The sequence below is a fragment of the Lissotriton helveticus genome, chromosome 3_1 (genome assembly GCF_964261635.1).
Source record: "Lissotriton helveticus chromosome 3_1, aLisHel1.1, whole genome shotgun sequence".
Taxonomy (NCBI): Eukaryota; Metazoa; Chordata; class Amphibia; order Caudata; family Salamandridae; genus Lissotriton; species Lissotriton helveticus.
The window spans coordinates 329,871,138-329,888,474 of record NC_136061.1 but is presented as its reverse complement, the minus strand read 5'-3'; the positions used below and the strand labels follow the sequence as shown (position 1 = coordinate 329,888,474).

Here is a 17,337-nt window from a genome sequence, read left to right as displayed (position 1 = left end):
CAAATGCATTATGTTTGCTTATTATGTGCACGTTAACCCACGGTTCCTTCAACCTTGCGGCCAAGCTGCGCCCAGGTTCCGCCTCCCCAAATGGCCATGCACTATGTCATTGCGTTAAGTGATGGGTCTCTTGTTCTGCTGTTTCTGTGTAGCCAGTGATCTGTTCTCAAATGGCTGCTAGAGTACCAGGCCTCAGGTTGGCCTCATACTCCCTTTCTAGCCCGTTCAACTATTTCTCTATCTTCTGCAATTAAGATTGTTTGTCTCTTAGTTTGCCTGCTTGCGTTCCTATGCATACCCTTCCGGCTAGTGGCTTCAAATGCCTGCCACAAGGAGTCTGGGTAACAAAACAAACTACCAGTACTGCAAAATTACTCTGGGAAAAATAATCATAACATAGTGAAACAAAACACCATATTGACAAGACTCCTTTTTCTGTCTGAATTAAATCTTTATGTTTATAATTTTTCAAAAAGAACACATTTTATCAATTTTATATCACATCACCACATAAAATACAAAAGATAAATCAATTTGTTGAATATAAAATGTATTACAAATTTGAACATAAACATCAACAATCTCCTTTCACACCTTCCATACACACATTCTCACCCAGACTCACTAGAGCCACTCATACTCATTATTTACACAATATACATCTTTTGTCAACCGTTTTGACAATGATTAATACTTTTTAATCAGAAGCGACCTTGGAATGAATTCTGGTTTTTAAAGCATTTAGTGCAATTTTTAATAACTCCTAAAGTCGCAAAAAGGCTGGTCTTGACCAGCCTTTTTGCGACTTTAGGAGTTATTAGTTATTATTTTTCCCAGAGTAATTTTGCAGTACTGGTAGTTTGTTTTGTTACCCAGCTTAGTGAGGCTTGACCTTACTGCATGAGCCCAAACCCTTGTCTTGGTTTCATATTGCCACAAGGAGTCAGCACCTTCTGCTGTGCCTTTGTTTATCTCAAAGTATTCAATAATGGCCATTCATAGTCCCTCATGAAATACTGGGTTTAGCAGTGCTGTGGCATGTAGTCTCCCTAGGTATTGTGGATGTGTATGTGTAGGGATTAACATCTCCAGCCTCACAGGAGCATGGTCCGAACGTGTTTTGGGCATATATGTTATGTCTTGAACCCAGGTTTGCACCTCCAGAGTCACCAACCAATAGTTTAACTTTGACAACGAGCCATGTACCTTCTTTACCCTGGGCTTCCTGCATCTCCATATGTCAATAAGGGCATAATCCACCATTCCTTATCGAATTACTTGGGCGGATTGCTTCCCCTGTCATGCCCCCATAATGGAGCGGCCCAATACTGGGTCAAGATATGTATTGAGGTGGCTGCCCCATAGAATGGCCAATGGCATGAGTATGTGTAGTCGTCCCAAAATTTGTGTGTAGACTTCTGCATCAACATTAGTCCCATATGTGTTAACGGTAGTCACAAGGTTACCACACAATTTGCCCTATAGTATTATGTAAGAGCCCTGGTCATATATCTCCGAGTATGTGTTAACAAATGGCCCGCCCTTCTTTATCAATATGAGTACTAACCTGGAGTACGTGGAATGGGATGATGCCACCCTGAACCCAGCAATCGTCAACATAGCCCGCCGCTTGCTGCGTGAGGTGTATCTCTTGTACTAAGGTGACATGCAAGTGATTTCTATCTAGGTAGGCCAGCACCTGGTGTTTTTGGGGGGGTTATTGAGTCCTCTAGCATTCCATATTATCAGGGTTAAATCTTCAGTGGTGGAAGAGATGTTCTCCTGTAGATAGGACCCAGTGCGTAATGTGTGTGTTCGCATTCTCTGCAAGATTTTTCCCGAGTTACACCATCAAGTGTTATAGCATTGGCAATTAAAACATTAGACACATGTACCCCCCTCCCACTTCAGCATCCCAAACATACTAAAGGAATACTCCTCCTCTAATGAAGTGCAAAACATTGCTATCAACAATATAATACATACTCAATCATAGCAGTGTTCTTAATAGGTATACAATGTATACCCTTGTAGGGGCTGCCAGAGGTCTTATTCCGCACCAGATGGACGGAGATGACCGTGAGTCAAACTCTGTCTACTGGTACTACCCTTGGGAACTTCTCGTGTATAGACACTGGTGTGAGCTATCGAGCCTCGTATGTTTTCTGGCCCATACTACATAGCGCACATTGCCACCAGTACACAGTAGTTCCTGGAGTCTTGCCCTGGGTGTCCTAGGGCTACCATCTAAATCATCCTTCAAAACTATTGTGAGGCTGTGCATTTAGTCAGGCAAAGCAGTTTCCAGTCAGTTTGTATTTCTGTGTGCACAGTGTTCATTCAGATCCACTGATTGTCGATAGAATCTACCAAATGTCTGCACATGTGAAGTTGGTTAAGCCTCTCTCAGTTCACAAGTCCAGTTCAGGTGAGGCCCTGCAGTTCGTGACTATCTTTTTTACCAACTCTCTTTCCGCTTTGGGTGTAGTGAACACCCTGTGGGTACCCTGGTGACTGATGCTCAGTCTAGCTAGATACAGCAATGCATATGGGATTTCCTCTTGTTTTTAAAGGGAGGTACTCTCTGCCAGCTGCTTGCAATATGGACGTGATGTTAGGGAAGAAGGCTATGCTGTTTCCTTGATAGTTAATGTTCTTCTTGTACCTGGAGAGGCAGAGCACTGTGTCCCAATCTCGTTAATTGAGAAGCCTCACTATAATGGGACATGGAGGTGACCCAGGAGGCGGACGCACCCTAAGTGACTGATGCACTCTTTCCACTATCAACACTAGATAAATGCTCATCACCAAATATTTCCAGCAACAGTGACTCAACATATTGTTCCACATTGGCAGTATTGGTAGATTTCTGAATACCAGTGATTTTCAGGATGTTGTGGTGTTTGCAGTGTTTCTGGCTGTAGAAATGCGTTGTTCTGCCTCTGACAGGTGTGCTGTGTGTTTGTCCAATTTAGCTGTCATGGGATCCATCATAGATAATGTGTCTTTTTTACTATCTATAGACTGTAGGCTCAGTTGCATGTCAGTTACCATAGCTTCGAGCATGGAGGATACTTGGAACAGGGAATCTTGTTCAGAGTCCAAGAGGGCATCGCACTGTTGTTTGGTGGCACTTTTTGATTCAAACATGAGGTGGGTATGGTGCTTGTTTGCCTTTCCCATTGTGTATATGTAGTCTTGTTGTGATGCGGTTGGGTGTCACAGGTAGGTCCACTGCACAGCTCCAAAGAATCCCCAATAGCAGGGGCACTGCATCCTGGGGGTCCGCAGTCACCCGAAATCACACCCTTAGTCTGGCAAAGCTGTCTGTGGGTCCGCGTGGAAGAGGATTTGCCCCCCCCCCCTCTGCTTTTCAATTGATCCACTGTGGCAATGTCTTGTTAGTTTATGAGAATTTTTAATGCACACTTACTTTGCTCTTGACACTGCTTATGATGGAGAGGATGATACACCAGCTGTCATCTGATCTCTCCTAGGGGAAGTGAGAGGCCTTTAGTTGCCATGTGCTTTAATATGCGTTGCTCTCGTATTGCAGCCCCCGCCCTCTGATGTCTGCTCTTGAGGTAGAGTAGTCGGGTTGATGGTGGCATTTGTCTGTTATCTAGCTGCCTTCCACCAACTCTGCAATCCAAATGTGTGGCCTGCGATTGCCAGCACTCTTATTATCTCCAGAGCACTGAGGGGGGGTCTGCTCCACGCATTGGCCTCAGGGCACACAGGTATCCGGCTCTCACTCCATCCGCGACTCTTTTTTTTGTTTGTTTAAGAATTTTATTGACAACATAACAACCGTCACTTACAGATCAATGGGATATACATTATGTTGTTCTGAAAGAGAAAAAGCAGTATTGTATGCTATATGACAGTCAGGCATTACATTTCAGTGGTTCTTCTTTGTGACATTTCCATTTCTACTTTTGGCGAGATGCATAATTCGCCCTGATAGACATTCCAAGTATCCCATTTTTTGTCCCACTTTGTAGGGCATCCTCTAGTTTAGTAGACCTCTTTTTTGGCTATCATACATCTGTCCATTTCCGCCACCCATCCTATTAGCAACGCTTTGTTTGCGGCTCCCCATTTCATAGCAATGGCTCTTTTAACCAGGGTGTATCCCAGAGTGGTGAATTGTTGCTCTATGTCCATTAGATCAGTCGCCTCCCAAATGTTCAGGATCCCCAGTGAGGGTGTCAGCACGAGTGGTTTCCCCAGTGCATCTTGCATCTTGTTCGTAGCTCGCTCCCAAATGTGACGTATGAAGGGGCACTCCCATAGTATATGATAAAATGTGGCAATTTGGTTACAGCCGCGCAGGCAAAGTGTATCTTGCCTAGTCCCTATCTTGGGTAACGTCACCTCGGTGAGGTATGTTCTATGTAGAGCCTTCAGCTGAATCAGTCGAAAGCGATGGTTAATAGCAGCCTCTCTAAGGGACATCAGGGCGGTTTGCCAGCCCTCATCTTAGAGTTGTCCCAAGTCTAATTGCCATTTATTTCTAAGAATAAGGAAGGGGTCTGGTAGGTTTTTACATAGCTTACGATATGTAAGGGAGATTGCCTTAATCAGGAGGGGCTAAGACAGGAGCCGATCCTCCAAAGGGGATGCGTCCGGGATAGTCGTCAGGTCTGTGAGAGCTGTATTAAGTGCATGTCGGATTTGTAAATATCGGAAAACCTCCTTTGATGCCAGTTCGTGCTTCGCCTGCAAGTCTTTAAAAGTAAGTATTTTCCCTTTCTGTAGAAGGTCATGTATGCTTCAGTAAACATCAGGTGGAGATCCCTATCGTATCCCACCTATCAAACCCTGCTTGGTAACATAGTACTCCTAGTTGCTGAGATGACCATAGGAGCGTTGCTTTTGTAAATATTCCCTGCCATCCCAGGTGTTTGTTAAATGGAGGTCGTGTGAGCCATGGCCCCAGGTATCTCCCCTTGCGGGTTCTGGTGTATGCTGCTCCTAGATACCCCTCACGTCCAGTCTGGTATCGCTCCAGTCGGTACACCGGGTTGGACGGGGGACTGTATAGCCTGTGGTTAGCTGCCACCAGTTGTGATGCCCAATAATAAAGACGTAAGTCTGGGAGTGCGATGCCCCCGTCATACCACCCCTTTGTCAATTTTCCTAGGGCAATACGTGGCGTCCCTCCATCCAACATACGCCTCTACACTGTCAAAATATGAGTTGGGATGGGGTATGAGTAATTTTGGAGTGCATTGAGGAACCGTGGTAGTTCTAGCATTTTAAACAGGGCTGCGCAATCTAATAACGACAATGGCAGCAATCTCCAATGTTTGATGTCTTCTCTAAATCTTTGCAAGGGGGCGACGAAGTTGGTAAAAATGTTGAGCAGGTTGTGTATCGAGGCGTAGGGGGAGGCGAGATAAATCAGCATATCGTCTGCCTATAATGATATTCTGTCCTCGGTGTCCTCATCCCATTTTAGGCCTCTAAGAGCCACATCCCGTTTCACCCATGCCACCAGAGGTTCCAGAACAAGTGCGAATAGCAGGGGGACTGGGGACAACCCTGTCTAGTTCCCCTGTGTAACATGAACACCCTCGATGATCGATTATTCAACCGTACCTGTCCACGGAGTTCAGTATAAAGCAAACAAACCTAGGCTAGCACTTCAAAAAGATAAGGCCATTCTATAATGTCGAATGGCTTGGAGGCATCCAAGGACATATTCACTGTGTCTTTCTTCACACAGGGTTGCCGCGCTAGTACATTATTTACCCGATGAATATTCAATGCTGTGCTCTGCCCAGGCATGAAACCAGATTGGTCTGCATGGACCAGGGAGGGTAGAACAGCGTTTAAGCGGGAAGCCAATAGTTTCGCTAGGATCTTGGTCTCCGCGTTTATTAAGGCGATCGGTCTGTATGAGCCACAACAATCCACCGGTTTTCCGGGCTTTCAGGTTACTACTATAGATGCCAGTCTTTGATCTGATGGCAGTATACCCTTATCAAGACTTTCTAAATACATAAGATTAGAGTGGGGGGCTACTTTCACTGCCATGGATTTGAGGAACTTTATCGGAATACCATTAGGCCCCATTGCTTTCCCTGATTGAACACTAAAGATGGATTTGCAGAGTTCCTCATCTGTGATGTCAGCCTCCAGGTTGGCTCTTTCTGTTGCAGATAGTGAGGGCATGTTACTGTCCATCAGCAGTTGCCGGGAGTCTTCTGACGTATAAGTAGTGGAGGGCGTATATACCTTCTCCAAATGACTCGCAAACATATCTGTTATTTCTTGTGGGTCAGATATCTGCGGGCCTGTGGCAGTGGATAATTCAGGCACCCATCTTTGTTCCTGCTCCCTACGCTCCAGCCAGGCCAGCATCTTACCTGCTATGTCCCCCATTTCGTACACCCTATGTTGTGTGGAAAGTAGTAGTGCCCTTCCCATCTGCCACTCTTGCTGGCGACTCGGACCTCCTGCACAGTCTCTTTGTCTGCTCCATGGTATGCGGCCTGTTTGTCAATGCATCCTGATTTACTATGGGGCCCAGAAGCATGGCAGCGCTATGAAGTATGTTTGTTACTTTAAGAGGGTTGTTTCCTCGTTGCTTACTCGGGATGCCTTCCTGGCATTGTGCTGAGCCCCACTTTTCCACCACGCTCACCTCACTTGCTCGGCCCACCTCAGCTCGATAGCAGTGGCTTGGCTTCCCTACTGCCACAGGGTGTTCCCACTATGCCTCTCCAGCCCCCACCTCACACCTGAGCTGTGCAGATGGTGGGTGCGACCGCCAGCCCTCCGGCAGCCACACGCTTGACCCCGGGCCCTGCGATTCACTCAGAGCCAGCCAGGCCACCTAGTCTAACTGTCCATTATCGCCGCCAGCTACGCCTGCCATTTCCTGAATGGCAGGTCTTCCAAATGATGAACACTTAGGGGCCATCTTTCTGCTTCTCCAAGGCTTAACTGCGGGCAATGGCTGATGTCACCCGGTGTCCAAATTGATGGCACTCTGTTCCCAGGGCAGATTGTCGTCCAGTTTCAGGATATTGGGTGGATTTAGTCATGCGGTCCACAGAGCCAGAATAATATGTGGCCAACTTGCTTCGGGCACTCCAGGGCCCCTGTGCTTCAGCATCTGTAACACACTCTCTTCTCCTTGGCTACAAGTGCCTTGCCCAATCCCCCAAGTCCTTTATTTACCTTCTGTACCACATTCACCTTGCTACACTCACTTTTCTCTTTGTGTTGATACTCATTCAGCTCCTATGGATGTGTGTACTCTACATGCCCTGCAATATTTATGACCTTATCCAGGGAGGGATCCTTCAATTCCAACAACTTCCCTAGGATTTTGGCAAAGTTAGTCTGTTGTGGGGATTCCGCTCATACATAGAACTACGCACAAGAAAACAGGACCTCAGTAAATAGGGATGCACCTTCTACCACATTAGTACCCAAAATCCCAAACGACTAGCATTAGTGTCTCATTCGGTCTCATACAAATATCAAGAAGCTACGAATCTTTAGACAACCCAGAACACGAGCACTCCCGACTCACCTCAGAGTCGCGAGAACAAGACAATCTTTTGCTCTCTCGTACTTGTCCACAATAAGAATAATCGGAGTCACTAAATAAGTGCAAAATGTTTATTTTGACTATAGTGTTGCCAGGCCTGCCACCAGCACTCAGTAAATCAGTTTCCTGCCACGCCTCGCTCCACTTCAGTCATGTGGCTATCCTCATGCTGTGCAGCTGTTTGCCCTTAACACACATGGGCAAACCTAGTGATCACGCAGCACTCACCTCGAGGTCTGGTACACTGCAAGGGTGGCAGTGCACACTCAATTAGTTCTTCACCATGCACATAGGCAACTGCTGCGCCTATGGAAAACTATGGTTCAATAATTTGCAATTTCAGCCAAAATAGTGACCGACGGTCAGACACGTGTGGAATTAGGGGACCACAAGCGCAACTAGGTCCCACTCTCCCATCACCTTCACAGTTAAATATATACAGCAGCATCAATCCAACTGTACCAGACTGCCCTCACATGAACAAGTTCCCCTGGCTAGTGTGGCTAGTGTACCGATTTGAATTATTGTTATAACTGTTGTTAACTAACTTGAGCCAGGCAAACACAGTGCCTCAACTCAAACTTGCCTATCGTGCTTCGACAATCGCTTTGGTGCAAAACAGTAGAAACTCCCTACTAATAGAGGATTACCATAATGCAAATCGTCTATCCCCATTGTTTGGTCGGGTGGGTCATCAACACCAAAACCCTTGGTAAATAAGGGAGTCTGCGAGATTCTATGTAACAAAATACCTACCTTCAGTAATATTAATTAACCCTTAAAATCTATTGCCTTTAACACATGCTCTTCACAATAAGTAAGTGAGGCCAACTTGCTTTGTCATTACCTTTGGTTATAAATAGATCACACCCTAGGAATCTGACATAACTTTCCCCAATGAGCTGATAAGGCATCTAGCCTTCACCAATGGCATAACACTACATACAACACCTGCCTACTGAAGTATGCCTAAACTGGCAAGTGTCATACCATCCAGTTGCAAAATAACAAATGTGTACAAAATTACAGTTGGCAAAACAATACACACACCACTCAATGGGGCCTATCATTTCATTTATTTCTTTATTTCGGCCAAATGGCCATAAAAGACACACGTATATACATACATGGAACAAAAAATCGTAACAGTATACATGCATCAATTCATTTAAAACAACAAATTCTAAAATAGAGTGCGGAATTAATTTTCACCAATCAATTTAAAACATCATTCATTTAGCAGCAAGGTTCAGTCTTTAGAATTAGTCCAACTTAAAGCATCTGTCCCAATTTCTTTCGGGCGATGTACACAGAGTAGAGGAACCTACTAATGCTGAATACGATAGACTGAGCAGTATTAGTTTTTAAGATCCTGTATGCTGTTAAACAGGATCTGGTTCCTAAAAGTACACACATGGGTTTAAGCCATCTTTTCCGAGCTTTCAGATACGCTTTACATATAAACAACATGTGGACCTCATTCTCCTTACACAAATCTGAACACATAGGACATCTCTCACTTATACTATTCAGACAATCCGGTTTATTCTTTGACCAACGCTCTATGTTGGAATTCAGCATGAGATTCCCATACCTAAATTTCAAAAAGAGAGTCTTAGCAACAGGGGGCTCTATTTCGTCCAAGAAGGATTCAAAACAAGGTTCATTTTTGAAGGACAAAAATTTTTTGGGTTAGAGTGCCAATTCTGCTTTCATGAGCATGCCTATTATTCATAAAGGACCAGTAGGCTCTTTTTACCATGGGTTTAGCAAAGGAAGGTAGGTTCTCTGGGTTTTCCCAGAACGAATGCAAGCCCAGAATTACGAGCCATTTTTTAATATGCCCGAACCACCGAAGGGAATTAAAAGAATCTAAGTTCATTACTTCTCGGAGACCATTCCTGTAGTCTATCAATTCTGGGGTGGACCAAATCCTTATCCAGAACATTAACGGTCTTATAGTAGTTAGATGGTCGGTTCGTTTAAAATTCAAATCGAGCTGAAGGGGAATTAGTGGTGTACTAGTTGGGACCCTTACAATTGTTCTCATAAATTTATTATCCAGGCCTTGAAAACTCTCCCTGGCCCAAGGTCCCCATATCTCAGCCCCATATAGGGCGGCAGATTGAATTTTGAATTTAAAGAGTCAAGTACAGGTGTTACACTTTTACTTGTACAAGCATTCAATCTACAGATTATTGGTTTGGCATTATGAGCATATGACACCTTGCTTTTCTCGATTTGGGCCTTCCATGTTAACTTAGAGTCAAGTACTACCCCCAAATAGGTGAAGTTCTCCACGGTACCTAGAGTTTCCCCGTTCAAGATCAGGTTCCCTCTGTCCGGCCTACTAGGATTCAAAGCCATACATTTGGTTTTATCAACGTTTATTTCTAGCCCTTTGGTCACACAGTAGCTACTAAAGGAGTTTAAGAGTGCCTGGAGGCCCTTCTTGGTTTGGGATATTAAGATGGTATCATCCGCGAAGAGCAACGCAGGCACCCTCTCTCCATTGAGCTGAGGTGAATCATTGCTACAAGCATTAAGGTAATCAGGAACATCGTTGACAAAAATAGAGAACAGGGTGGGGGCCAGGACGCATCCCTGTCGGACACCACGCTTAATCGGGATGTCACGCGTCAGTTCGCCATTCGGACCCCATCTGATGTTTGCATGATTTCTAGCGTGTAGCTCAATTATGTGGACCAAAAGGCTTCCTGGCAGGCCGGCTTTGTTTAAAGATCTCCAGAGCAAGTTGCGAGGAACAAGGTCAAATGCCGCTCTCAGGTCAATGAAGGCTACATACAAATGACCTTTCCTAATGTGAACATACTTCCAATACAGACAACAAAATCTGAAGACCTGGTCTATGGTGCTGATCTTAGACCTAAAGCCTGCCTGAAATTTGGAAAGTATAGCTGACTCCTCCAACCAATCATTTATCCTAAATAGCAAGTGTTTGGCATAGAGTTTTTGCAGAATGTCCATTAAACTAATAGGTCTGTAATTTGAGGGGAGGGATCTATTCCCCTTTTTGAAAATTGGGACAACTTCTGCTGCACGCCAACTATCAGGGAATTTGCAACTTACGGACAGAGCATTAAACAGACGATTAATATAGGGGGCCCAGACTTCAGATTCATGTTTATAGAGGTCACCCGGTATTTTATCTGGGCCGGGAGCTTTGTTATTTTTTAATTCATTGATTGCCCTATTTGTTTCGTCCAGGGTAAAATCAAGGCATACAGGTAGTGGAAGTGAACATGGGAACTCCTCGTCACCACTGTCATATTGTTTATACAAATTGGTAAAATGTGTCACCCATGTCATTTCATCAATGAACGTGTCCTTCACAGGTCTTCCTGCATGCCCCCCGTTTGCAACCAACCTCCAGAAGCCAACATTATCATTTTGTTTTGCAGCAGTCAACATGTCAGCCCAAATTAACTCTTCCCATGTTTTTTTCGAAACTTTTTGAACATGCTTATACTCATCCCTGGCGAGTCTAACATCATCTTGGGATTTGTTTTTAATAGCATTTAAGAGCTTCCTCTTGGCCATTTTACATGTATGATCATACCAAATTTTCCCATGGCATCCCACTCGTACATTTTGCTGTTTCTTCCTTGGCATTTTGGACATATAAATTCTTAGTTCATTAAAGAAAACCTTGTGTAGCTCAACAAAGTGATCACAGCTATCAGTTAACAAGGGTTGTCCTACTAAAGGTGCAAAAGTCTTATCAAACAGTGAGTAGACTGCAGCTAAGGTCTTACCTTCAGTTAAAAGATGCGGCCATTTTAGAGCACGTCTGTTATTATTAATTATATGTGCATGTTCGCATAAATCATCAGTAACTATCTCACTTGACGTAGGGGCGGGGATATCTCTGATCATGTGTACGTCAATATAAAGTTCCATGGGATAATGATCACTCTCGGCCCTTGTTGATACTTTAAAATCAATCATAAAGTGCCAAATATTTAGTGAAACAAAAATAAAATCTAGCCTGCTTTTTGATTTCCCAAAGGTTGGTTGTTTGGTTAGGTCTGAAGGAAAGCGACCATTGCACGCTCTAAGACCGTGGTCAACTGTTAGCCTCAGTAGTTGGACCGCCAAAGTGGTACACGGGACATAGTTAGAAGTTTCAAGCTGAGGAATATTATAAGCTTGATCTTCATCTTGGAAAACATCAGTAATCCCGAGGATCGGTTCGAAATTGCAATTCAAGTCACCTCCCAATATCACAGGGACTTCGCCCACCACCCTTTTAAAAAAAGAGTCCAGGATTTCCAAAGTGGGCGAGACCTTGGAATGCCCTGTAGGTCTGTTGTAGACATTAACAATGTAGTATTCCCCCCCTTTTACAGATGCAATTTTTAAAGCCAAAATATCAGGGGTTCCTGTATCTATGGGTTCAACCATTATAGCTAGGGTAATTTTAAGCCATATGATCAATCCCCCAGATGGCCTTCCCCTATCAGACTGGATGGCCTTAATGCCGAAGGTTTTATATCCCATCCTATGTGGGATATCCAATGCCCAGGTTTCTTGTAGTAGGCAGAAATCACTGGAATCGACATAATCTGCCCATTCTGGATCTTTCAGATTTTTGCCTACCCCTGCAATATTCCATGACAGGAAGAACAGCTGTGGAATTGGCCCACTACCAGAAGAATCACATTCGGCAGTAGGCAACACTGGTACCAAAGGGGGAACTACTCTATCTCGGTATGGGTCATCTATTTTGATCTCTTCATCAGTAATCAGTGCCCCTGTTGAAGTACTGATTTTTCCACCAGTACGATCCTCAACTGTATCGGTACATACCAAGGTCAAAACTGAATGACTTTCCATATGTCCGAGACTATAATCAGACACTACGGAGAGACTATCAGTAAGCCCTGCAATCTGGGGTAAGGAAGCCGTTGCCACTACATCAACAGTAGGTTGCCTATCAAGAATCAGCACAGTTAAATTCTACCCTCTAGGTTTGTCAATGTTGGTGACCAACAACAAACCCCTTGCATACTTATTTAATCTGTGGGATTATATTTAACCAAATATCTTTCAGCGGACTGTAATGTGATGTGACAACAATCTACTGTTAATCTCTTATTGGATTTACCAATGCTTTTCAAACTAAATACGCCGGACCTACCTCCTTTGTAATAAATTATCTGAATACTCAGGCTTGACCTGTGGCAGCCGGCAAAACATTTCCTTGCACTCCAATTATGCCTATTGCTGTCACCGTAACCAACTACCCTAACCAGCTCAGGCCTACTGTACTGAATGTAAGCTTTCTCACAAGGCAACCATCAGGCATACCGCCATAAAATTGGAAATGTACACAAAATTACAGTGGGCTAAGCATAATAGGTAATCTGTGCGATTCCATGTAACAAAAAACCTGTCTGTAGGCTTTAATTCAGAGTCATAACAATCCAACTTTGAATGCTTATTCACTTTAACATGTGGTTTTCGCAATCAGTATGCCAGGCTTGCGCCCTTTGGCATGTCACCATAACCAAATCAAGCCTGCTATACTGAGCATAAACATCCTGCAAGGCAACCTTCCTGCATACCTACATGAAAGTACTATTGTATACAAAATTATAGTTGGCAAACCAAAATACTATTTCTCCAAAAATGAATATTGTAGTGCATAGCTTCTATCCCCTCAGTTTATTTGGGTGAATCACCAACATTAAAATCCTTGCCTAGTATGGTAATCTGAGCAATTCCATGTAATAAAATAAATGCCTACAGGCTTTAGCCCAGTGTAATAGCAATCCATCCTTAAAAGCCTGTTGTCTTTAACTCATCCTTTTCACAATACGTAGGCAATAATGTTTTTTAGTAAATAGTTCAAACCTATGAAATCTGGCATCCCATTTCCCAATAAAGACTTTCCCATAGATTCATCAAGCATCCATTTTGCGATTCCTTATTAGCAAAAAATAAGGATTCGCTAATAGGGAATAGCAAAATGCTATGCATGAAGAACTCGCTTAAAAAATAGCGATTTCTTAAAATTCCTTAATTGCGAGTCGCAAATTGCGAGTCGCAATTAAGGAATATCTCCCCATTCATTCCTATGGGCCTAGAGGCCCATAGGAAAGAATGGGAAGACAATCTCAATGTGCGATTTTCAATTAGAGAATCGCAAATTGAGATTGCAATTTCAAGGGTGCCAGGGTGTCAAAAGGACACCCTGTTGCACCCCTGAAATCTGCATATGGGTACATCTTGCACACACATACGCCCTAAGGGCATGTTTGTGTGTAAAATGGAACTTTGAAAAATGCACTTTAGTGCATTTTTCAAAGTTTTTGCAAATTACCATGAAGTTCAACTTCATGGTAATTTGCTCCCCCTATTAGCGAAATCGCTAATTTTTAAACTTTATTACATTGCATTTAAGGAATCTCAATTTGAGATTCCTTAAATGCAATAGCAATTTAAGTAATCGCAATTTTGCAATTTCTTTAATTGCGATTTTTGCTTTTGGGGATGATGCATCCCAAATGCAAAAATACCGGTGGCAAAGGGGCAGATTCTGAGAATCTGCCCCTTTGCGAGCGGTGTTTAGCTTGATGCATCTATGCCCTAACTCTTTAACCATTGGCTTAACACCTTACCTAACTCTGGCCTACTTAAATAAACACAAACTGGCAACCATTATGCATACAGTTACAAAATAACAAACGTAGAAAAATACAGCTTTCAAAACAATATACAACCCTCCTCAAAAGGTTCTAACTAGAATCATCACAGTGAAATCCCCTAAGGCTTGCTAGAGTTGGAGGCCAGCACCAAAACTCTTCCATTGTTACAGGTAATCTCATGGTTATCTGTGAAATTACATGTAAGAACATACATGTCTTTACACTGTCTATAACTCCTTCCTGCACATAAACAATCTTTAAAGGCGATATACGGTTTCTATGTGTGTTGCAGAATCAAGAAAGAACAAAATACTTGGAGAAAATAATAATGTTTCCTCGTATCGCCATCTTAAGACCAGGTTTTACCTCGCCTTAGTTTTTGGTGCTGCCCCATCCTTATAAATATGGGGCAGCGTCAAAAAGCAATGGATGTTGTGGCAGAACGCTTACTACAACACCCATTGCACGCCCCTTTCATGCTAAGTAAAGCATGAAGGGGCGCCTTATTTACAAGACAGCGTTAAGCCACGTTTAGTGGCTTTACGCCGTCTTTGTAAATAAGGAGAATGGGGTATCGCCACCGGAATCTGACTAAAAGTTTCTATCCCCTAGAGTCCCTAAGCATCAACCAATGGATCACATCAGCAACCCATGTGGCAGGTAATATATTGAACTTGGGTTTCATATTTGGCATCAGCATAGATGATTTGAAGATTATACCTACATTTTATATAGACCACTGACTGATCACTTAATTCAGAATCCATTAATAATCACTCAGAGTCATGCCTAACTATTTGGTCAACCTTAACCCACTTAGCTATTGAAGGAAGTTCTCCCCCTCTAGGTTCCACCAAGTATTTATTATCCACAGAGATCACATCCATCGCTCTGGCCAGATCTAGATTGCTTGTCACCACATCAAATAACTCAGTGAAATGATCTGGGCATGATTTTCCACTTGTACAACTGTATGTAGAAAGTCTGCGACACATTTGTAATAGTCCTAAAATATATGTAGCTCATAGGTGTTCAACGCAAAAGGACTCTCCCACAGTACTCATGGGCCCCAATGGTACTAAATTTGCTGGGTTATTTTATTGGTAAAATTCTTGATCACTTCTAGAGTTCTACAGATTATTTCCTCTGTTAAATTAGTTTTTTTCTCAAAGCTTTGCAAGTTTAGTGAAGCTAACAAAGTCTGAATTGTAAGACAAAAATTCTACAAAAGTGTATTTCACAGAGGCAAATCTCGGCAAATGCACATCTTTGGTGGGAGAATGCTTTAGCTAAGAAATGGTTTTGCTAAAACATGTATACCCATAAGGCATAAGTTTAAAAATATTGCCATATTCGCAAAATATGAAGTTTGTAAATTCACAAAACGTCAGTTACAAACTTTGTATTTCATCAGCCTCAAATTATGTTTAATTTACTTATTTGTATTCAACATTCATTTACAATCGTATTATCGCAGGATTCTTGTTTTCAGTACTTTTACTTTATAGGTTCTGCTCAGAGCAAGCCAACTGGCTGCTGAAATTTGTCAAATAGAACGTCATTATAAAATATCAAATTATTTATTCATGTCAACAGCTTTAGTCACCCTGATTGAGGACGAAGAAGTGAACAAAAACTCATCATTACCTGAAGAGAACAGTAATCCCTGGACCAGTAGTCAAGGTCGGCGTGCGATCTGCAAAGGTGGTCAGGAGTCCTACAACAACCTGTACTATACCTGCCTGGAACTCTTCAAGTTTGCTATTGGAATGGGAGACTTGGAGTTCACAGACAACTATCGATTCAAGCCCATCTTTATCCTTCTCTTGGTTGTGTATGTCATCATGACGTACATCCTGCTGCTCAACATGCTCATTGCACTGATGGGAGAAACTGTGAGCAAAATTGCACAGGAAAGCAAGAGCATCTGGAAACTCCAGGTACTGTATATGTTTCTTTGACTGCCTATTTCAATTCAGAGCATGCAATATGTGCTCTTGCGACAGTGATGTTAGAGGTGATATGTAAACCATCAAATTTAAAAAAGTACCTACAACTAAAGCTTCTTTAGCTCTTAGTGGTTGTTAGTATTCACTAACAAGTGTCTCCCTTTGTGATGCCAGCCCCATGTAGGGTTTTTTAAACTGTGGAGTTAGGTCCTGGGACATACAGTGGGTTGGACCTTCAATATAATCTGAAATACAAAATTACCCACTGCACCATTTCTTTTATCACTCTAAATTTGAGCAAAACAAACTAATCTCAATTCAGTTTGTAAGGTATCATTTATTTATACCTTCTTATTTCATTATTTTTTAGATCATTTTCATTTTCATCAATATCAAAGAAAAACACTGTAACAAACAAATACATTACAATTCGACATATACACATACAATTTTACAATACATCTATATACAAAGAAGGCAATTCAAAAACACTTTCCCTCAGCAGACATCCATTATGTGAGGTGTTATTTAATAACACTAGTGACAATACCATGCAGCATTTACCTGAACAGTCCACTGTTTAGAAACTTATATTATCAAACTTCAAACACAAAAATTATTTGAAACAAAGAGAAAATTTTTTAAGAAACAAAGAGAAATTTTCTTGGAGACCACAAATAAATTCATTGGGCTACTGGACATTCAAAGTACATCTTTTTCATATGCCGACGCGTTTCGAACCCTGTGACATCAATTTTCGGGTTCTCATCAGGGCCTTGTCTTTTATAATTGTCTGTGGAGTATATGAGAATAGCTTTGTTTTAGTTCTCTATCTGTCCTAATAGTTTACCCATTTGCTTATTTGCTTATTAGTACTGCGATTTTACCTGTTGTCCAGCCTTTGCCAGTCCAAGGGGTCGCTTATTATCTATTCATTCAGCTTGCATGCTACCTACAACACAAGTGGTGGAAATCAACACTAGTTGTGGGAACCAGTAGCTCAGTTATCAAAATGCTCCAGCTCATCTTAGACGTACCCGTGTGTGTCTTCGGGTTAATGTAGACACTTCTTGGTACTTGTTTTGCTTGCTCCTTAATTAATATCAAGTTCGATTTTTGAGTCCTGCAAGCCACAATACAGAGTTTTAGT

At 42.5% G+C, this 17,337-nt stretch overlaps 1 protein-coding gene across 1 annotated transcript in view; it reads left to right on the top strand.

Annotated features, from left to right (window-relative positions):
* TRPV1 (transient receptor potential cation channel subfamily V member 1) overlaps positions 1-17,337 on the top strand; it is a 544,023-nt gene that overhangs the window by 339,185 nt on the left and 187,501 nt on the right. Inside the window, exon 13 of the mRNA XM_078679941.1 lies at positions 15,835-16,178. Coding sequence (XP_078536067.1) covers positions 15,835-16,178 — 344 coding nt within the window. The remainder of the gene's footprint in view (positions 1-15,834; positions 16,179-17,337) is intronic.